We start from the raw sequence: 23,511 nt of genomic DNA on the forward strand, positions 1-23,511 counted from the left end.
TTCCTTGGAATTAATAAAAACTGCCATGTTTTTAGCTATTAGAATTTCCTGGACAAAGTTGTATGGTTTTCAAAGGTTTTCCATACTCGAGCCTATGTAAATTACTATGCAAGATTATGAAAACATGTCAAGTGACCTGTCACTTCATCTTTTTTTTTTTTAATTTTTTTTTTAATGTTTATTTATTTTTGAGACAGAGAGAGACAGAGCATGAAGAGGGGAGGGGCAGAGAGAGAGGGAGACACAGAATCGGAAACAGGCTCCAGGCTCTGAGCCATCAGCCCAGAGCCTGACGCGGGGCTCGAACTCACGGACCGCAAGATCGTGACCTGGCTGAAGTCGGCCGCTTAACCGACTGCGCCACCCAGGCGCCCCGACCTGTCACTTCATCTTAAAATGCTTCATCTTAAAATGGGGATGATGGCAAAATTTTGGTTGAACATTCCTTGAATATTGATTTGCTTTGAAAAAGAAGCCTGCATAAGCATATATACTGCAGAAATCATGGGCTCAGTTGGGAGAGATTACTCACACATACAAAAAAGAGTGAAGTTACAGTGTTTCTATGAAAAATGGCATTCAGAAAGAGATGCAGAGCAGAAGCTGCTAAAGGACAGAGAAAGATGTAAAAGAATTAAATTAAGGCATGAAATTTTTGTTTTAAAGTTAACATTGAGACATGTAAGTACCAAGAAGCTTTACCAGTGGGGTTAATCTGAAGTAGTGAAAAGTCTGTTTCATACAGTATCTTTAAAAACATTTTTATTACTTTCAAGTTTATACAGTAATCTGGCACAAGCTACTGCCAGCATTCTTGCCAAGTACAAGTGCTTAGACTTTCTTTAATGAATAGATATGTAACTTACATTTAAGGGGAATAGTATTTCCAAAGTGCTTAAGGAAAAAATTTTCCTTTTAGTTTGAACTGTCTCCTCTTAATCTGGTCTAGAAATACCTGACCTGAATGATCAGGAATTCCAAGCTAATGAGGTTTTATTTTATTCCTTACATTGTAAGAGACTGCCTTTTAAAGCACCATTTTCCATTTGGCATTTCACCAAGGTCTGATGTCCCTGGAATTAGTTTCTTTATTGCTCTTTGAATATCAACAAGTGTTTATCTAAATTAAACCGCATTTGGCTTGATGGCTTGACTCCAAATTGGTGCAACGGCACCGTTCTATATAGGTGTATTAGAATCTTCATGCATTGAAAAAAGTAGATGGCCATCACCTTGAGGCAAATCAGGGGGCAACTGTTGCCAAGGTACCAGTACTTGAATTTTTAAAAATCCCAAACCATTTTAATTGATGGATCTTCATACAAAAGTAGCTAAAATGTTTGAAAGTATGGCAGCTGAGTAATCATTATAATGCTTGGCGTGATTTAGTGCTTAGCAGGTCTCTGTAGGTTTCCCCTAAATGAAAATGACCCATGTACGTACTGGTCCGTCTTCTTTTGCTATAAAATACAGCAAATGAAATGTTTTGAATGTTCCCACTTTTTCTCGGCTGGTTTTGACTTTCAATTATGATTAAACGAGACCCAAACTACTGCTAATTTTCAGTTGTGTGAGCTGATAACTGCTTTTACCTCAAAGGCAGAATGGGGAGTAGATGAAATTGTCAGTTTTTAATGAAAAGACGCTGTGGGGAGATGCAAGATTTGGATAAAGTTGTCAATTGTCCTTGTCAATCTGTTCCTCAGGTTATTTGGAGATGGGTGTGTAGCTTGTCCTCACGTTTGAAAGTGATCTTGTTAGGGCAGCAGGGTATATGTATGCTTTTGCTTAGTTCTCTCCTTCAAGGTATCAGTGAGGTATTAACCTTTTCTCTGGGACGGGTCATAAATTTGCAAAATTGTTGTAGAGCTGAGCAAAAGGCTTGCATGGGATAAAATCACTCACCATAGAGGTCACCGGTACTTCTCAACAGTTACGCCTTCGAAGTACAAAAACGTCAGTAAACAAGGTGAAAATTCAATTCTCCTGCCTACAGCAAACATTTAGGGAGCATCGGTTATATTTTGATGACATTCTTGATGTCACAAGCCTTATAGACTAGTTTTTTGACTCCTCAAAAAGACCAAAGTGAAGTGAAAATCATGTGCCAATATTTAGATCCTCCTCTAAATATTCCCAGTATGGCATGCTAGCTGGCAATCAAGGCTATCTCGTGGAAATAGCCATATGAAGTTATACTTTGGGATTTAAAAAGCTACTAGAGGCTGCTGAATTAAATAAAGGGACAAACCTCCAAAAATGGCATTGACTGTTTCACCAACACACTCTTCTATTTCCTAGTCCCTTTAATAACTGAATTAAGTCTAGTCCTCAGTCAAGTAAGGTGGGTTAGGTTTAATCTTTTACGTTTTTAAATAGCTATTCTTAGGAGTAATTAATAAAATGAATACATCTAGTACCTCAAGTATCCAAAGAGATTAAATCTATGAAACAGACCAATCTTCAAACTCAAGACTTTCTACACCCTGGCTACTGTAACTTAACTTCAAATAGTAACTTAGATATGTATCTAAGTTACTATGTTATCTATGAAATTTCTTTACATTTCTTTACCTTTAGATTCATATACCTTTAAAACAATTAGCTCTTAAACATACAAATGATGGAAATATAGAAAAATCATTGTAATTGTGTTCAATCAGATCCCTATTTGTTATAAAGAACTAAAGCTCTAGGTGGCACCTAGTGAATGATTTAATGGGAGAGAGAAAAAAAAAATCAAAAGCTGAGCAATGATACTCAAAATAACTAAGGCAGCATCTTTAAAAACAAACAAAAAAAACTTTACCACCCTAAATTACAAACTCAGGGCGAGCAGCTTAGTACACCAACAAGAACCAGTGTGATAAATTCTCCCTCATACCATGTATTCTCAGTCTCAAACTGGCAAAAGGCACACATCCTATGTAATTTTTATATTGTGTTTTAAGGCTTTTTCTCCCTAAGAGTCAACTGTAACTGTGGTTAAAATTGAGAAATTATTTTCTCCAAACCCTTCTTTGAAAGGATCCGCTGTATAGATCCTTTGGTCACCTGCCCTTATGTTTCTTCTACATCTAGACTAAAAGGAAGATAATAGAATTAGGATCTTAGTAATCATAATGCTTTTAACTGGTGACAAGAAGGAAGAAGCCTATAGTTAAATATCCCAGAAATTTATTTAATGTTTGCTTGATACATTTTATATAGAAAGGTTGAGGCTATTTGCTTTGGGTGCCCCCTTGTAAATCTCATGGAGGCACTGAACTACAAAGGGGTGCCAATCTGGAGACATCAGAAATGGAAACCACAAGCCCAATTTTATGTTCTTAAAGATTTATCTCTAGTGAAATTAGGCCCACTCCCTTAAAAAATGCTGAATGTTGGAGCTATTGTGTGAAAACAGCTGACTTTTTGACTTTTAGGAGGGCATTTCACATTTTGGTCTGTTGGAACATTTAAATACTTGGAAATAAAAAATATTCAGCTTTGAAGTTTTCAATACTGGAAAACTTTCAGTCTAGGGTTTACAGCCAGGAAGGGCTGTTCTGTGTTCCTTAAACTGGACTCTGTTTCCCACAAAGTTAATCTTCGGCTTTGGCTTCCATTTCTTCTGCATCATCATCTCCATCCACTTCTGCATTCTCTCTCTCAAGCCTCTCAAGCTGCCTTGCAAGTTCGGTCTCATCTGTATCTGTGACCACTTTAGGCTGTGGAAGCAGAGGCACAATTTCAAAGTGAGATGGTTAAACAGTATACGAATTCAACTTTAATACTCTTATTGCCTAGTATTTTAAGTCTTAAAAAAATACTTTTCCTTCACCAACTCTGCCATCTGTTCACTCTTGAGTGCTGCTGCATCATTAACAAATTCCATTAGATAAATAATGGGAGAAATGTAAAAGAGTGAGAGTATGGGGAAAAGAAATGTGTATTAAAAGAAAATATTCCCTTCTATCATTTTTATAAGCCAAAACTGAAAAATATGAAAATCATCTCGGTGGCTGTATCTTTCAAACCCATAAGATGTCTTTTATAAAAATGCATCCTCTGGGTTTAAATTACTTACCATTTTTTTCTAATTAGGTTTCATTCTTGTTGAGATGAAGAAAACATTACTCTTGTTCCTAATCCTTAGATCAAATTTTAAGCCTTCCACATTAAATTCTGACAATAACCACTCATTTTTATTGTCTATTTTTTTTCTCTTTTGGGAGGATAAACCCAACATCCATCAGTGACCTTACTCCTGAATAACCATCATAGTTCTCATTTACTTCTAAATGAGTGACAGTTCTCATTTACTTCTAAAAAGCCCCTTTAAGGGCCCTCTGAGTCAATGATTATTTTATGCTTAGCAGAATTATAATCCTGGATGTATCTCATGTTTTAAAAGGCAGTGATTAAGTATTTTAGAATGCAAATCATTTAGAGATTTAAATTCCGTATGTATGTACATACATACATATGTATGTATCTAAGTAATCTCTAACCCCAAGATGAGATTTGAACTCATGACCCCAAGATCAAGAGTTGCATACTCTACTGACTGAGCCAGCTGGGGACCCCTAAATTTCTTATATATTTTAAGAACAAGGCAAAAACAGTATAGACCTTACCTCCATTTGGACATTGAAGACACCCCTCTTTTCCTCAATCTTTTCTTTTATAACAGCCATAGCTTGATTGAGGACAGAGAGGCCTTCTGTTCTCTCCAGGGTTGTTGTTGTCATCACATATCTAGGAGGAGCTATTAGATTAATCTAAGAAAGAAGAAAAAAATCAATTATGAACATAACAATACAACACAAAACCATCAGCATGTTTGAGAACTTTTTTGCTAATCTGCTGCCTTAACAAATCACCCTAAAACTTAGTTTCTAATTCTGTAAGTCAGCAATTGGGGCTGGTTTGTTAATGCAGCAAAAACTAGTTGATACAGTGATATAATCCAATGTAAACAGTCCACTGAAAGACAATATATACAATTAAGACTTCTCCCTCTTTGGTGGCTAAAATAACTACAGCCATCATCAGAACAATGGATAATTTGTTTCTAAAAGCAACAAAAATTCTTATTTGGTTCTAAACTAAACTGACAGAAGAAAATCTAAGATTCTGAATAACAACCATCTGGTTAATTGTACTGCTTAGAAGATTCAGACCAAAACTCCTAAAAGATGTGTGAATATGAGAATATGTTATCCTTTTCATGATCCTATGGGCATTATGGGCACAGCAATTCTTTTTTTTTTGTTTGTTTATTTTATTATTTTTTTTTTTTTAAATTTTTTAACGTTTATTTATTTTTGGGACAGAGAGAGACAAAGCATGAACGGGGGAGGGGCAGAGAGAGAGGGAGACACAGAATCGGAAGCAGGCTCCAGGCTCTGAGCCATCAGCCCAGAGCCCGACGCGGGGCTCGAACTCATGAACCGTGAGATCGTGACCTGAGCCGAAGTCGGACTCTCAACCGACTGAGCCACCCAGGCGCCCCTTTTTTGTTTATTTTTGAGAGAAGAGAAGAGACAGCCAGCAGAGGAGGGGCAGAGAAAATGAGGGGGAACAGAGGATCTGAAGCAGGCTCTGTGCTAACAGCAGACAGCCCAATGCGGGGCTCAAACTCACGAGCCACAAGATCATGACCTGAGCTGAAGCTGGACGCTTAACTGACTGAGCCACCCAGATGCCCCATAGCAACTCTTTATATTATAAAGGAGGTTTAGCACAGCCGGCCCTCTGGCACTAAATACCAATAGAAATCTTTATCCACTGTGACAGTAGCAGTAGCATCCTTTAGACAACAGCACCAAGAACCACTCTGCCCCACACCTGTTATGAAACATGATCATAAAAAGAATCTGATTTGGTTTAGGTTGGTATTTTAGCAGGGAGAGAGAAAACATTACTCACCTTGATGGGCATGGTTTCTGTAGAACAATTCAAACCTGCTCTCAGGGCTTCTTTTACAGCATCAATGCCTTCATAACCATAACAAGCCACTTCAATATCTAAAAGTACAGAAATTGAAAAACGTATACCAAATAATGCAAAAAAGTACTGAAAGGCTTAAAAATCAGAGATGTGGCAGATACACTAGCACTCAAACACTTATGAAAGCTTTCATAATCCTTTCAGTATAGAAATAACCCTATATGTTAACCTTCATAATTATAAAATCTGAATATGCAGTGAAATGAATCTTCTCCTCCACATCAAGCCCCTGAATGATGACTATAAAGGAGAGAAATTCAACAAACACCTTGATTTCTGCCTATGCCTGGGTTAAAATCATGATTCCAACATCTCTATGCCTCAGTTCCTTATTTGTCAAGTGGAGAGGAGGAGGAGTGTGATAAAGGCTGAATGAAACAATAACTGCAAGTTGCTTAGAACAGTTTAGAAATTGCATACCCTCTGACCTAGCAATTGCACTTCTCGGAGTTTCCCTAACAGAACACTCATATAACTGGGTAAGTGTCTATGTTACAAGCATGCTAATTTGTAATATTTTTTTCTCACAGTGAAAAAACTGGCAGAAGATAAATGTCCATCAAGAGAAGACTGGTTTATACTGGTTTCACTGTTCTATAAAATATCACACCTAGCTGGGGCGCCTGGGTGGCTCAATCGGTTGAGCGTCCCGACTTCAGCTCAGGTCATGATCTCATAGTTCATGAGTTTAAGGCCTGAGTTGGGCTCTGTGCTGACAGCTCAGAGCCTGGAGCCTGCTTCAGATTCTGTGTCTCCCTCTCTCTGCCCCTGCCTTACTCGCACTCTGTCTCTCTCTCTCTGTCAACAAACATTAAAAATATCACACCAAGCCATTAAAAAAAAATGAGAAATAGTCCCATGTTTTGCATGGAAAGGCAACCATGCTAGTTGAGGAAAATTTTTCATAGTATGATCCCATCTTTGTAAAAAACAAAAAAGTCTATGAATGTAAATAGCATACATTCCTATACAGTGTATATGTGTAGGAAAAATGTCTGAAAGAATATACTCCAAACTATATTAACAGTGGTTAATCTGCAGGCATAAAAGGATATTACTGTACTATTAGAATATTTTAAAGTTATTTTCTAAAACAAAATTACACCCCCCATTTAAAAAAAGGGGCTAACTTAATGTTAGTTGAATGCATATATGACAGTTTTCCCTTGTGTCAATATATACATTTTATGATTCAGTAGAAGCAAAAATAATTTCTTCAACTTTTGTTATAAGAAACAGACATTTAGAAAAATTTATAGATGTTGATATAGCAAAATATTCTTTGGTAAGTCTCATCATTTAACAACTTTTTAATTTATGCAACGTATTTTAAACATTTAAAAAATCACTTACCTGCTCGAATTTTGACAGCTTGTGGTGTCAAACGCCTATTAATATTGTTAATAAGTACTCCCCGTTCATCTTCATTCAAATCTAAACTATCCAAAATAGATGGGTCTCTAATTAAAGCAAAACAAAACACACACACAAACATAAAAGATCAAAGTTACTTTACTAATAACTGACATCAAACACAGTACCACAGAATGTTTAAGAGCACAGGCTTTAGTGTCAAGACTGAGTTCAAATCTTAGCTCTGCACTTTAATAATTGTGTTTCGGGGCCCTTCCAGACCTCAGTTTCGAAACTTGTAAAATGAGGATGAAAACTCATTCACCCAGTCACTGGACAGTGGTATTAAATGAGAGTGCAAGTAGAGCACTTAGGACAATTATGACAAATAGAAAACACCTAACTGATTACTATGTAAAGAAAAATTTTAGAGATCTGGCTAAAACAAGGAATTTAAAATGTCTTCTAAAACATCTGGCATCTCACAATAATTAAGCATTTCCATGTAATTAGCAGTCTCTGTTTCAAGGAGCCTGAAAAGAACAAAAACATACAAGCAAATTTTTTTTTTTTTTAAATTTTTTTTTTCAACGTTTATCTATTTTTGGGACAGAGAGAGACAGAGCATGAACGGGGGAGGGGCAGAGAGAGAGGGAGACACAGAATCGGAAACAGGCTCCAGGCTCCGAGCCATCAGCCCAGAGCCCAACGCGGGGCTCGAACTCGCGGACCGCAAGATCGTGACCTGGCCGAAGTCGGACGCTCAACCGACTGCGCCACCCAGGCGCCCCTACATACAAGCAAATTTAAAAATAAAAGTGCATCCTTGGGAATCAGTAGAGGAAGGGATTACTTTCAGTCAGTGGGCTCAGGAAGGGCTGCATGGACTAACGTGGCATTTCACCCAACCCTTCTGAGTGCCACAAGGCAGGGACCAGGGTCTTAGTCACCAGCATGGTTGCAGAACATGAACAAATGAAAAAACTGAATGACTAAAAGGATGGTAGGACTTTAAAAAGCAAAGGCAGAAGTGTTGTAAGAAAGTTATAAAGTATTAAAGTAGAAATGGCATGAGCAAGCATCAGGCCTAAACAGCAGGGGTTTGGGAATGAAAAGCAAAAGAATTTGGGTGGAGGGAACTTTCATTCAGCTAATACTGCCTACAAAATGTAACAAGACAAACCATCAGAAAATGAGCAATAAGATGAACAGATGTTTCACAGAAGCAGCAGTAAGCACAGGAAAACTGTTAACTTCACCAACAACCAATAAAATGCAAACCACAACAAGATACTATTACACCTATCAGTTTGGCAAAAGGGAAAACAATCTGAGATATATACCAAATGTTGGTGAGGATAAAGAGAAATACGAACGCTCATACATCTGCTAGAGGAAATATAAATTGTAGAACCAATTCGGAGAATATTTTGACAAAACTGAGTCAATTTAAAGATGTGTGTAATCAGTCCTATGAGCCAACAACTCTACTGCTATGTGTATACCTCAGAAACTCCCAAACAGAGAAACGTACATGTATATTCTTAATAGCACTGTTCAAAAATATGGGATAAGGGTGTGTGTGTGACCTTATATCTCTTAATAGAGGAATAAAGTATATTCTCGAAATACTGTATAAAAATTAATATGAAGTAGGCACACATCTATCAATTTCTAGAATCTTGCTCTTAACAGCCTTATAAGTAAAACTGTAAGGTACAGAGATCTGCAATGACAATAAATTTTGTTTTTCAGTTTACATGAATAAGAAATATTTTTAAATACAAAAATTCTATATGTACTTTACAGATATATATGTAATAAAACTATAAAAATGTAAATAATAATGATGCATACTAATTATAGTAGTTACCACTTACGAGGGGAATGGGTTGGGAAGGGTAAAATATGGTTTCCAACTATCTCAGAAATTTTATTTCTTAATTAAAAGAAAAAAATATGAAGCACATGTGGCATAGAATTATCTTTAAATGTGGTCACTCCATGGCTGATGAAACAAAAGAATGTTAGGGAAAAGGAAAGACAACATATACCAATGCCGAGCAGTAATGGAGGGGGTGCTGGAGGTGGAAGTGAGAGAGCTAAGCCAGGACTGGAAGATGACAGCACATCAAATTATGAAATGTACTGGCTGACGGATGCAGGACTGAAATCAGGGAGGAAAGAAATATACCACAGTGCTTAATGGTTAATAGCATAAGCTCCATATGGAGCCAGTATCTAGGTCTGAATCGGGGCTCTACCACTTGCTAGCTCTGTGCACATGGACAAATTATTTAATCTCTGCTTCAATTTTCTCACCTGTAAGACTGGGATAATAACAGCACTTATACCACAGGTTGTTGTGAGGCATATATAAATGTTAGCTATTCTAACTATTCTTCTTACCTTTCCCACAACGTAATATGAAGAAAAAAGTCACATGGGGGGACCAGGGGGACTGTAAGGGATTTGGAGCCCCAGATGAGTTGGCTTGCTGGCGACTCTAACAGTCCCAGGTCTTACTTGGCCATTCTGAGAGCTGAGGGGACCAATATCCTTTGGCAGCACAAAGGCTGGGAAATTAACCTTGGTGTAGTGGTGAGGCTGCTTGTGGGGCATTAACATTTGGGAAAGAGTAGGAGGTGCAGAAGGAGAGACAGGAAGTACACAAAAGTGAAGGAGTCTGGCTATTAGAAAGGATACGATACTTGCTACAGGAGAAAGTAGAGGAAGGTAGTAAAGAAGTTTGCTTTTAGTATAAATGGGAGAAGGTAGAGCATATTTTTGTACTAATGGAGCAAAACCAACAAAGATAAAGGCTGAAAACCCAAAAGAGAGAATAATGGATAAAAAGAGATCCCTGAGCAGTAGCTGTGCACAGGTGGTAAGATTAGTTTGAGAGCAGGAAGGATATGAATTCCAGCACAGGAGGTAATGACGGATGGGAGGGAGAAGTTTGCTGAGATAGTGGAAGGAGTACAGGAGATCCTGTGCAATGGCTTATATTGTCTTTATAAAATAGGTAGTGAAACATACCAGTTGAGAGGGAGGGAAGAGGGGGGGGACTGGGTATCTGATGGAGAGTGTGGAAAAGCTCTAAAATAGCCACTCTAAGAATGGGAGAAGAACTGACAAAGAGCAGAGAGAATGCGAGGCAGCAGTGAAGGCGCAGCTGAGGTTGGAGACCATGAGTATGCAGTGGCACCAACCTGCAAGACTGTGGTTTTTCCTAGCAGCACCCAGTAGTCTACAAGTGTAGAGAAGGCAGGAACATCGATCCAAGGCTGGATGTAACAGAAGGAAAAACAGGGCAAAAGCTCATGACATTGGCAAGAAAGTTGTTGGAATGATGGACCATGGTATGTCTATGCTGAATAAGAAAGAGAAGGCAGGAAAGGGTGAAAAGACAGGGAGGAAAAAAAAGGTCTGGAATCATAGACTGGCAAAAGAATTAGGAAGACACAGAGTAGAGCTAACTATGGGGGAGCTGGAAGGACAGGAAGCTATGCTAAAAGAACAGAATGTATGAATTACAGGTTTTGGAAACACAGCAAATTCTGGTGATAATAAGACCCAGGGTGAGGCCATATGAAGACTAGCTTAAGTGGCATGGGCTGAAGGCCAAAGGAACTAAGGTAAAGAAAATAAGGTTACTGTTATAGATGAGACATTTACACTGGACCTGAAGTTAACCAGAATAACAAAACTAGGAGGGGAAAACGTGTAAGCGGATAATGTGAAACCATATGGTTTACAAAAACTATGGTGTACAAAATTACAGATGCTTGGTTATATAGGATTGGCCCATATTATGGGCCTTTTATACAGAAATGTTTTAACCTAAAGCTTTGCGCAGTGGCAGTATCGTAGCCAATGAGGTTTATCCGAGGCGCGATTATTGCTAATTAACCTAAATTTGGCAAGGACAGAATACGTGGATGTTGTGCTTTTATTACATGTCAGGCTCTCAACCCATGTGCTAGACCTAGCACAGCTGTGGTATCAAGGTAGAAACAGAGCCAAGAAGATGTTCTTACGAGACTGCATGCTTAAATGCATCATAGGCACCGTATCCGGGTCTCTTGTATTTGTCATCAAAGACCCAGGCAGTCCTCTGGAACAGGCTCTCCAGCTGCTCATCCTTGGTGTACTCTAACACCTCAGCAACATGACGAAGAATACTGTAAACCTAGAAACAAAATGAAGAGTTCAACAATTCAAAGATTCAAGAGAGCTATTAAAAAATAGGTATTTTTATATTTCAGTAGACAGCATATAAAACCTTGGTTAATTAGACTACAATAATTTCTTAACAAAAGATTAACATACAAGTTCTTTTTTCATAGAGAAATATTGGCTTTCCAATAGTAGTTAACTCAAGTAGGTATAACAAGTAGAAACAGGATGTAATTTAGTGTCCTAAGACCCAGACTATGAGTTGACTCTGGGACTAATTAACCTCTCTGAATTTGTTTCCTCTTCTGGAAGAAGGAACTACTAACATCTCTCCTTGTTACAGCAGTGAGCTCTCACACAGGTCAAATATATCCAAATGCAGCACACTATAAATGGAAAATATTGTACAAATGTACAAAATTTATAAATTATACAAATCCTCTTATGCAAGTGCAAGCTATTATTACTACTCCATATGACAGCATGGAACCAGAATTGAGATTTTAATATTTTTCTGCTCTGTTATCATTTTAACAGTTATCCTTCAATCCTACCTACCTCCCACTCACTGCTGCCAAACCCTTTTTTTAATTTCCTAAAAATAAAAGGGCTTAAAGACAAGAAAAGAGGTTTTCATATTACATACGAAAATTGAGTGAGGAGAGGTACTAACATTGCCTATTTCATTCTATCACCTTATCATCCTGATAAGATCTACTAACATACTCATTTTACAATATTCTAAGGGGACAAAACAAAGTGAAAGTTTCCTAGAGTGGAGCTTATCAAACTTAGTGGGACTTGAAATACTGCATCAAGTGGTCAGGTGATGTCAATGCTGCTGGTCCAGAAACTACATTTTGGTTTTTTTGTTTTGTTTTTATTTAAAAAAATGTCTTTAATGTTTATTTATTATTGAGAGACTAAGAGAGACAGAGCATGAGCAGGGGAGGGGCAGAGAGAGAGGGAGACACAGAATCCGAAGCAGGCTCGAGGCTCTGAGCTGTCAGCACAGAGCCCATGAGATCATGACCTGAGCGGAAGTCAGACACTCAACCAACTGAGCCACCCAGGTGCCCCTAGAGACTACATTTTGAATGGCAAGGGCCTCAGATTATTATTATTTTTTAATTTACTTACTTGTTTTTTAAAAGTTTATTTATTTTTGAGAGAGAGGGGGAGAGAGAGAGAGAGAGAGAGGAGAGAGAGAGAGACACACACACACACCATGCGCTTGAGCACACAAACAAGGGAAGAGCTGAAAGAGCGGGAGACACAGAATCCGAAGCAGGCTCCAGGCTCCAAGCTGTTAGTACAGAGCCTGACGCAGGGCTTCAACTCCAGAACTGGGAGACCATGACCTGAGCCAAAGTCAGACACTTAACCAACTGAGCCACCTAGGTGCCCCAGGTCATCAGATTATTAAGAAGGGATTTTACCGATTGTGTTTTCTAATGTGTAAACCATACTGCAGTAATAGTAAACAGATCAGTAAAACAAAAGGAAAGGTTTGGATAATGGTCTTTTGGTTGTTTAGATTTGTATTCTCTTATTTATTGGGGTTAATCAAGATTTCAAAAATCTCTTCATTTAAAGCATTGTTTTCTTGGCATTTTACCTTGAGGACAGAAACACACAAGAGAGAGAGAACAAAAGAAAAAGAAAACAGAAACAATGGAAACAGCATTAAGAACCTAAGACCTAGAGAATAAAGGATAATCTATATGGGACCAGAGAAGAGAAAAATATAGACAGAAGATAAAGAATGAAAAAAATGACTGTTCTTGCTTAATTAAGGCTTACTGCACAGAAGTAGGGAATTTCAGCAGAAATTAGAAAATGAAACAGAAAAGAACCCTAGCAAAGCGGGGGAGGGGAACTAGTAACAGGCCCCTGCCTGCCTTGCTTTCCTGGATTCACAAACCCTTGCTTATTCTTTTTTTATTTTATTTTTAATGCTTACTTCTTTTGAGAGAGAGAGAGAGAGAGAGAGAGAGAGAGAGAGAGAGAGAGGGAGAGGGAGGAGACAGGGAGAGAGGGAGAAAGGGAGAGAGGGAGAAAGGGGGAGAGGGGGAGAGAGGGAGAGGGGGATAGGGGGAGAGAGGGAGAGGGGGATAGGGGGAGAGAGGGAGAGGGGGAGAGAGGGAGAGGGGGAGAGAGGGAGAGGGGGAGAGGGGGAGAGAGGGAGAGAGGGAGAGGGGGAGAGAGGGGGGGGAGAGGGGAAGAGGGGGAGAGAGGGGGGGAGGGCGGGGAGGGAGAGAGACAGAACAAGCAGGTGAGGGGCAGAGAGAGAGGGAGACACAGAAACTGAAGCAGCCTCAAGGCTCCATCTGAGCTGTCAGAGCCCAATACGGGGCTTGAACTCACGAACCATGAAATCATGCCTGAGCTGAAGTTGGATGCTTAACTGACTGAGCCACCCAGGCGCCCCTTTCATTTTATTTTAGAGAGGGAGGGAGTGCAAGTGGGGGGTGGGGGAAGGCCAGAGGGAGAGAGAATCTTAAGCAGGCTCCACTTTCAGCATGGAGCCCAACTTGGGGCTTGATCCCACGACCCTGGGATCATGACCTAAGCTGAAATCAAGAATCAGATGCTCAACTGGCCGAGTGACCTAGATGCTCCAACCCTTGCTTATTCTTAACATACAATAGCTGGTTGTCTCGAATATCACCAAACAGGGTTTAAAGCCAGGAACTACATGTTACCGTAAGTCAAGCTGACTGAAATCACCCACAGTTAATTTAACCTAAAATAACTTAAAAACACTAACATCCAATATACTCATTATAGAATAGCAAACCATAAGCAATGCCTTAAGGTAGTACCACCACCAGATAAAACACTGCAGTCATAACTCTTTTGAAATTAAGACTTCAAATTATTCTTCTCAACTCATAGTTGTAAATGGAAATACAGTTACAGAAAATTCAGGGTTTTTTTTTTCCTGCCTATAATATTACATGCTGATTATTAATATATTAAATAGTGAACTAATTTCACTCAAATATCAAACTTACAGTTTTGGATTTGGTGAATTTATCTTCACATTTGATTGCTTCCTCTGGAGAAACTCTTCTTTTTGACAAATCAATATATCCTGTATGAGAAAAGTTTGAAAAAAAGCTTAGCACTGTGATAAATTTTTGCAACCATGTTGTTTGGTTGGCATATCTACACTTATTTCCCACTAAAATTATTATCAATAAAATGCTGCATAAGAAATAGAAGATGAGAGATTTCTGTTTTCAGAAGGCACTTGTATCATGTAACTGCATATTCTGCATCACTTTAGTAGAGGGAACTAATACTTTCAATTACCCAAATGAAAGTTAGTCAAAAGATTCTCTATACTTGTCTTTTTGGCATCCATCATCACAAGGTCAATTGTATTATCTATTTTTTCTGTATTCTTGATGCTCCTTCTGTCTCCTGACCAAAACTGGTGCTTCCTCATGGTGGCCCTACATGGCATGATGTGGCCACAGCACTGGCCTCTTCATGTTGTCAATCACATCCATAAATTAAAATCCCATGGGTATATAACGAGACAAGCACTTAAATGTATTTTGAAGAATTTAAGAGAAAAATAGTCTTTTACATTTACCCACATATTTCCTACGTCAGGCCTCACAGCTCATCGGCCTGCACAACTTCCTTTATTGTTTCTTATAATGGAGATTTATTAGGTAATACATCCCCTTAAGTTTCTATTTACCCAAAAATGTCATCATTTTTGATCTTCACTATTGAATATTTTCTTAAAATATAGAATTCTGGGTTGACAATTTTTCTTTCAGTGCTTTAAATGGTCAGTCATTCAATGCTAAGACAGCCACTATTTTCAGTACTACCATACTAATTCATATTACTATTCCCCTGTAAATGAGTCGTTTTCTTTTGGCTACTTTCAAGATTTTCCCTATCTCTGTTTTTCAATGGTTTAACATGCCTAGATGTGGTCTTATTAGTATTTATCCTGCTTGAGGTTTGCCAAGCTTCTCCAGGTTGTAGATGTTTTTTCAGTAAATACAGGAAACTTTTGACAACTATTTCCTCAAATATATTTTCTGCCCTTTCTCTCTCTTCTTTTGGAATAGAGCTTTTAATATTTGACACATTTTTTTTTCCTGCTCTGTTCTTCAGATTGGTTCTTTTACATTTATTTATTTATTTAAATAGACACATATTATTATTATTTTAATCTTTATTTATTTTTGAGAGAGAGACAGCGTGTGAGCAGGGGAGGAGCAGAGAGAGAGGGAGACACAGAATCCGAAGCAAGATCCAGGCCCTGAGCTGTCAGCCCAGAGCCTGACGCGGGGCTCGAACTCACCAACCGTGAGATCATGACCTGAGCCAAAGCCAGACGCTCAGCTGACTGAGCCACCCAGGTGCCCCTATTTATTTTTTGATAGTGAGAGACAAAGCACAAGTGGGGGAGGAACAGAGAGAGGAGACAGAATCTGAAGCAGGCTCCAGGCTCCTAGCTGTCAGCACAGAGCCTGACACCAGGCTTGAACTCACAAACTGCAAGATCATGACCTGAGCCGAAGTCGGATGCTTAACCGACTGAGCCACCCAGGCGCCCCAAAACTGGCTCTTTTAAATGAACTCCTTGCAAGTTTGACTTGAGCCTTCTGCCATCTATGCTGTTAGCCCAGTGAGTTTAGATATTAAACTTTTAATTTTAGAATTTGTATTTAGTTCTTTGTGAGAGTTTCTAATTTCTCTGAGATTTCATTTTTTTTCATTCATTACAAGCTTATTTTCCTAATATTCTTGAGCAGTTAACAACATCTGCTTTAAAATCCTTGTCTGTTGGGGCGCATGGGTGGCGCAGTCGGTTAAGCGTCCGACTTCAGCCAGGTCACGATCTCGCGGTCCGTGAGTTTGAGCCCCGCGTCGGGCTCTGGGCTGATGGCTCAGAGCCTGGAGCCTGTTTCCGATTCTGTGTCTCCCTCTCTCTCTGCCCCTCCCCCGTTCATGCTCTGTCTCTCTCTGTCCCAAAAATAAATAAACGTTGAAAAAAAAAAATAAAATAAAATAAAAAATAAAATCCTTGTCTGTTAACTCCAATATTAAGGTCACCTCTGGGTTGGTCTCCACTGACTGACTGCCTTTTCTCTCCTGTTTTCTGAAATGTTTAGCAATTTTGGACATCGTGAATAATATGTGCCAGAGACTCTGAGTTCCTTTATGTTCCTCTTGATACTGATTTTTTGTTTTAGTAAGCAAAACTTGTCTGAATTCAAATATTAAAGCTCTGTTTCCCCAGGTGGAAAGCAACCAAAATCTGTTTAGATTTTTACCCTGTTGCCCCTCATGGGGCTGTACCCCATCCTATACGTTACTGGTTCAGGGTTCAGGCAGAGATTTGAGAATTTATAATTTAAACTAAGGGGCTCTCCTTGAGTTGGTCCTTTCTCTAATCCTCATCACTACCTTCCAAATGTTGTGGTTGTCCAGAACTCTCATCTGATTCTCAAGCCATTGAAACACTATAGACTTTCCACTAGAATTTTAGCTGCCCTGCTGGAAGCTATCTATGGCATGCACTCAGACAAACAACTGTAAAACTTATCCAGTGCAGTTCCTCTCTTCCAAGGGTTGACCTACCTTCAGTTTTGGCCTGCCTTTGGTTGCTCCCAACATCTTTAGGCACTTTTTTTTTTTTAAATATATATATTTGTTCACAGCTTTTCACTGTTTAACTGTTACATTGGAACATTTGTCCAACAGAACCTAATCCTCCAATATCAGAAGTGGATGCCCTCTATAGGATCTTCTGTACTCTGCTTGTATCTTACTCTAGGATCTTTCCATATCAGAACACTGAGATCTCATTCCGTACAAAGTTGCCCGTACAAAGTTGCTCTGCATGAATGTTACAATTTATTTAACCATGATTTTGATTGTTTCTTGTTTTTAATTAACACTGTGCAAACAGTGCTGCTATGAAAATACTTTTACATCTACTGTACTTAAGTATACCTTTTCACTTTTTTCTGATTGCAACTGAAAATATATTTGATTCCTTCTTGTGTATATATTTTCTATGATAGAAAATAAAATACTAGACAAGACACCATCACAGTGGGGCAGTGATATGAAGACTTAACACAAGTTTAAGGTATAGTTTGTCTTTAGTAGTTTAATAATAGGGGGATCTAGAAGTTAAGCCCTACCAAAACATATATAATAATCAATATGCTAAGTGGTAGTCACTATCTAAGGGATAACAAAATGTCTCTAAAGTTTATCACCTACGACTATAATCAGAGAAAAAAAATGTCAGTTATGTATAAAACCAATCACTTGCAGAAGTGTCACAATTAACTAGATGGCTGAGGTATTCAAAAAGACAAGTTCAATCAAGGTGATTGGTCTTTTAAGCAATGATGGTAACTACTATGTAAAACTAACACCTAATAAATTATAGTGAGACAATTATAACCAATTATTTTAAGGAAGTTGAACCCCAAACTTACTTAATGGTATTGTACACCGTGTCTAGAAAAAAATGTGTTCACAAAGGTGAAGATTTACATGGAGTCCAGAAAAAAGGGGACAAGTAAAAAAATGAATACACATTCAACACTATCTGAAATCTCCCACATGATTTTGGGGGAGTCACAAACATTCTGATAACTGAAGAGATACAGAATACTGGGTTTTGGGTGTGTGTTTGCAGCATATTGCTTTTTCAAAGCTTATATAAAATGTTCCTAAAATCCACTGACCTTTGCCCCATTTCCACGTTCATCCAATAATCTCATTGCAAATTTAGCTTTAAATCAGGAAAAAAGCATCTTACAAATCTAAATGAACCAGTACTCTGGTTTACTTATCCTATCTCTTCTGAGTTTAGCCAAAATGAGTCAACTACCAAGATCCTGTAACCTCTGGGAATAAAAGTCATTTCACCACAAAAACTAGTCCTGGGATGTGCTAAGTAAGCCACTACTAACTTAAGAAGTCTTACTTAGATGGCTAATCGGCATCCTTCTCTAACAACTCTGTATGTAAAAAGAATTTAAGCATAAAAGGAGATGTTTTTGTTTTGTTTTTTACAGCAGCCAGCAATTAAAAAGAAAAACTAAAACATTTTTAAATCCAAAATAAGTATTTTAGATATTTTTCCCACTTACCTTTTTCTTTGTCCACTCTAATGACTACCACACATTCATTCCTGCCAATTCTGATGAGTTTGTTTATAGAACGGATACGCCTTCTGGACAACTCACTAAGAAGAATCATGCCTTCAATATTGTTGTATTCCAGCAAGCTGACATAAGCCCCCATTTCAGCAATGGACCTTACGTTCACCATCACTACATCTTCCACCTCAGGAAATTTGTGTTGATAAAATCTACAACTTAGACCCGGCATTCTGCATTTTAAACAAAAGAATCAAGTGAGTGTTCAGTTAAGGTCAAAATAAAGAAATGTCAATTTTCCACATCTTGCCACTGGAAGAAATGATTAGTCTTCTCAACTCTTCAAACTTCTTAAATGGTACCAGAAAACAGATGGATGTTCAGGAACGAAGCTTTAATTTTTACGTTGCTCCACATTTTTGTAGGGCTTGAGTGATTCTCTGACACCAGTTTTAGAGGAATCATAAAAACTAATGACCATCTATGAAGTACTCTGAGACTTAAGGATTAAAGGTACACCTTGAAACACTATTTTAAATACCACCACTTTAAGAAATAACAAATGATGGGAAGCATCACTACTACTATAAACCTATCAACAAAACCAGAGCTACTCATTCTCCAAGTCAGCTAAGACTTTATATACTACCACCCACATAAAGGGAAGAATCTTCCCACTACTTAAACCACAGCCCTCACCATATATCAAACAATATACCCTATCATTTATTCTAGCCAAACTCACAGTATCATGTTACGACAAAGACCAAAAACTTATTAACAAAAAAATAAATATAACTAAATACAACTAAACACTTTACTTCTATTGAATAGGTATACCCAATCTTGAGAATAGCTTTATAGAACTCCATTACTATAAAGTTCAAGCATCTCTTAAACTCCAAGCACTAAATATATTTATTTATTTTTATTTTTTATTTTGGGGGGAGCACACGCGTGAGAATAGGGAAGAGAGGGAGAGCGAGAGACAGAAAATCCTGAGCAGGCTCTATGCTCAGCGGAGCCCAACAGAAGGCTTGATCCCACGACCCTGGGATCATGACCCAAGTGAAATCAAGAGAAGGATGCTCAACCAACTGAGCCACCCAGGCGTCCCAACCACCAAGCATTAAATATATTTAAAACTATTCCCTTTGATCTACCCAACCTACTTTCAGCACCACTCCTTTTATGACCCACAAGACTGAAATTATACCATGCACAGGAACGTATTTTTAAAAGAAAGCTCTAAAATGAATCACAGTTGATTTTCATGTTTTTCTACTAACCTTAACCAATTTACTATTGTCAAAGTTCAGAAAACAGGCAGTAATAGGATCTAAAGGCCTACGAAAAATGTGTGAAAATTCATTTACTTATTTTTTTCCTAATTGGGCAATAAGGCTGCCATTACTTGATCTTAAAGACAGACCAACCACATCCAGCCCACAGAACACCAGAGTTCTGCTGCAGTTCAGTCTGAGAACTAATTGCATCCACATGTATCTGCACAGTGGCTTCCCACTGATTTTTACATCTACCACCTATAGGTATTGGCTACTGCCTGAGTACCACTCTTCCCCTAGTTCTATATTATAAATGAAGAAATTCAAACAGGCTAAGCAACTTGTTCTGTCATATACTGCTAACAACTGATAGTCAGAATTTGAACCTATGAAGTCTGGATCCATAGTCTGTGCTCTGATTCATCAGGCTATATATTCTCTCAGTATTACTGATAGATATATCAGAAGCATCTTTAAAAAAATGCAATATACATATTCATTGCTGAATCATAGATCATAGATTAATGCAAACTTTTAGTACCAATCTATCCTGTTTAACAACAAAAATAAAGTGGCATATTAATAATAGGGCCAAAATGTAGTTCTCTTGTAGCTTGACAAAATAGGGATTTAGCAAATAAAGGGAAGTAGACATTCAATGGCCAGAATTACCCAGCAAGAAACAGCTGAGCTGGTTGTTTCATTCTTAAATGGCTTTTTTTTTTCTTTTTGGACAGCTGTTGTCAAATATCTGTATGTAAAGCACTAAAATTTGAGAGCTAGAAAAGTCTCAAACTGGGTATCAAAGTAAATGATGTCACAGAATGTGTGAAACAGTTTTAAGAGATTTAATAGAGGCTAACCACATTTACTTACCAAATTTATGCAAATAGTAAAGCTGATAATTCTGGGGAATCAAGGCTTAATTTGATAATTAAAGAATACCAGCAATACTGTAAAAGAATCCTAATGGGAGAGATGAATGCTACTGCTCTAGTAGCTCTAGTTGCTCTCTTTACAATATACAAAGTAAAAAAAAAAAGAACATAGCTGATGGTATGTTATTCAACACAAAGAATAGCCAGTAAGTACAAAATAGCTCTAGACATGGGTTTCAGCCCTTGCTCTCCTACCTACTACCTGTTGTTGCTTGGGAAATGCATTCACATTAAACTGTAGTTTCTAGTCTGTGTCATGGACCTTGCAGGTTTGTGGAGTGTATCAAATTAGATTAAAATATATGTAAATCTGCAAAGTGTACTGTGCTATACAAATAATGATGATAAAAGGCAAAGGAGTAATTTTTTTGTATTTTGTAACTTAATTCGTTAAACAATTATTTTTGCAGTATCTACTACGTACTAAGTACTACTAACACTTAAAGATTCTTACCTAAGGAAGTTAATCATAGAGTGGGAAACAAACTGGTAAGCATATCAATTGCAATATGGGGTACTAGGAAAGGAGTACAGTGAAGCAGGGTTCCAGGGAACCAAGGAACAGAAATATTAAATGACTTCCTCAAGGATAAATACTTAAAAGGTACTGGAACAGGAACTAAAACCAAGACTTCGCATAGTAAATCCAGAATACCTTTAACCCACAGAATCTCAGTACGTCAGAATACTGCAATATGGTATGTGTTCTTCAATGCTGAATATCCACCTTTCAAAATGTATTAACTGAACTCCAAGCCAATTTCAAATACCTTGTGCCTGGTCAAATGGTAGGTAGGACTCCTTAAACCAGTGCATGGTCAAGTAACCATAATAGATCCAGGACGTCCACATTCCTTTCCAAAGTTAAGTGTGTTATGTGACAGAGACAATTCACGATAATTTTAATTTGTCTCTCACTGTCACCAGTAACGCTCTCTGAATGGTAGTTTCTAGAAGTGCTACACAAATAAGCTTTTAAACTATTTCACTGTAGTTGAAATAGGAAGCCCTGATTCCTACAAATATTACTGTGTGTCTTTTTGAGATCTTAGAATCAGTAACTGTCACTTGGCATTAGATCAACTCAGTAGTAAAGCTCTATATAATTCACACACTGTTGAAAGACACATAATCACAAGTTTTTTTCCTTGAACAACTTCAATCGGGAGAAAAACCAGGACTTCTCTGCTACAACTTTTCTCCAAGAAACAAAGTAGCCTAAGTTTGGGGGATAATAAAGGGGACCTGAGGCTGAATACGCATTTAACCCTAAAATTCCCTTATCTTTTTAGTTATGTTTAACTGTGAGGCCACAGCGTGTAATTCTCTTCTCATTGGTGCTGAAATACGGCAAACCGATACTAAGATTAGTGAACTCTTCAACAGTATGTTTTAGCTTCGATGCAAAGGGTGACTCATTCTGTAAAAATGCACAAGTCAAGCGATACAGTAATATGAGCATCAATTAAAAAAAAATCAATTATCGGACAAATAAACTATTCTTGGATCTTTCTAACCCAGCTCTTGTCAACGTTACGGACCACCCCAATGGTCCCTTCACGTGTCTGGTCTGGTTTCCACTGAGAGGTAGCATTTGCTTGGGGCGGAAGGAAAAAAAAGGGGTGGGAGCGGAATTCTTAGTGTCCTGGGGTGGGGGTGTCACAGCGTTTTCCCAAGGCCACCCCCTCGTCTCAAGGTACTCTCACTTTCAGTATATTGAAGGTGTACAGTCGTTTGGCCCACTTTCCTTCACAAGATCCCTCCGCTCGTATAATGACACCTCTGTTAACACTGCCGACCAAGCCGGCGCTGGCGGGTGGTGTCGGACACTTCCCGCGCAGGAACGGGAAAGGGAGGGGTGTTAGCCCAGGGCCTACTCTCTCTCGACCACCAGTCAACCGACACGACCAAAGTGAGTTCTTGAAGAAACCGATCTGGGGGACTAATCACCTGAGGTATGTATGTGAATCCCGCGCCGGGATCCCGTGCCGTGCTCTTTAATCGCAGAGATTAGACAGTCCAGCCGCAGCGGCAGCCGAACCTCAGCGTGCGCTTCGCTCTATCCCACCGCGCATGCGGAACCACCTCGCATTGCGCATGCGCCAGTGGAACAGCGGTCCCTCTTCCTCACTGATCATAGAGTCTAGGTCCTCCGAAGAAAAGGAAGAAAGTAGATCATAGGAGGATCTGAAAAGTACGTTTTCTCGATTATCTGTCGTTTTCGTTAAGTAACCTTCAAGGCGCAGGGAACTGGTAGGACTCTGATTCCTTGTCCTTGAAGAATTAAGTCTCTCAAAGCTTCTGTCAACCATGAGGTGGCGCTGTGACCAAAGACGAAAAGTGGAGGAAGAGAAGGAGTGTACTCCTCCCCTGTTCTTTCACCTCGCGCGTGCAAAGCCTTACTCAGCCTCCTGGGAGGGGGAGGGGGAGGGGCTAGGAGGCGAACCGGAAGTGAGGGGCGGTTCGGGGGTGGAGGGGGCGAGGCCTCAACATCCGGGCATCGCCTTATTTTTTTTTTTTTTTTTTTTTTGTCCTCCCCAACCGCCCCCGCCAAGTGACAACAGGAAGCGGAAGTTAAGAATGCGTTTGTAAGAATCCCGGCTG

The 23,511-nt window shown here is 38.8% G+C and overlaps 1 protein-coding gene and 1 non-coding gene across 2 annotated transcripts; one reads left to right on the top strand and one right to left on the bottom strand.

Moving 5' to 3' along the window:
- Positions 1 to 3,160: 3,160 nt before the first annotated feature.
- On the bottom strand, positions 3,161 to 22,985 carry EIF2S1 (eukaryotic translation initiation factor 2 subunit alpha). The gene is made up of 8 exons (XM_047079482.1): positions 22,858 to 22,985; positions 18,675 to 18,916; positions 14,544 to 14,623; positions 11,388 to 11,539; positions 7,348 to 7,454; positions 5,914 to 6,011; positions 4,620 to 4,763; positions 3,161 to 3,710 (listed from the first exon to the last, which is right to left on the bottom strand). The coding sequence occupies exons 2-8, from the start codon at positions 18,913 to 18,915 to the stop codon at positions 3,585 to 3,587; spliced, it is 948 nt and encodes a 315-aa protein (XP_046935438.1). The 5' UTR covers position 18,916; positions 22,858 to 22,985; the 3' UTR covers positions 3,161 to 3,584.
- LOC124512724 (U4 spliceosomal RNA) lies at positions 11,195 to 11,330 on the top strand. Its single transcript, XR_006962235.1, has one exon. It is a non-coding gene; the product is annotated as a U4 spliceosomal RNA (small nuclear RNA).
- Positions 22,986 to 23,511: the final 526 nt, after the last annotated feature.

Source organism: Lynx rufus, unplaced genomic scaffold, assembly GCF_022079265.1.
Source record: "Lynx rufus isolate CCGP_SWC_20201006 ecotype Redwood Valley unplaced genomic scaffold, mLynRuf1.p SCAF_17, whole genome shotgun sequence".
Lineage (NCBI taxonomy): Eukaryota > Metazoa > Chordata > Mammalia > Carnivora > Felidae > Lynx > Lynx rufus.

Coding starts and splice junctions, on each gene's coding strand:
- EIF2S1 (XM_047079482.1), bottom strand. CDS start 18,915: ATGCCGGGTCTAAGTTGTAGATTTTATCAACACAAATTTCCTGAGGTG. Junction 14,624..18,674: donor TAGAGTGGACAAAGAAAAAG/GTAAGTGGGAAA, acceptor TTTCTCATACAG/GATATATTGATTTGTCAAAA. Junction 11,540..14,543: donor AATTCACCAAATCCAAAACT/GTAAGTTTGATA, acceptor TTTTGTTTCTAG/GTTTACAGTATTCTTCGTCA.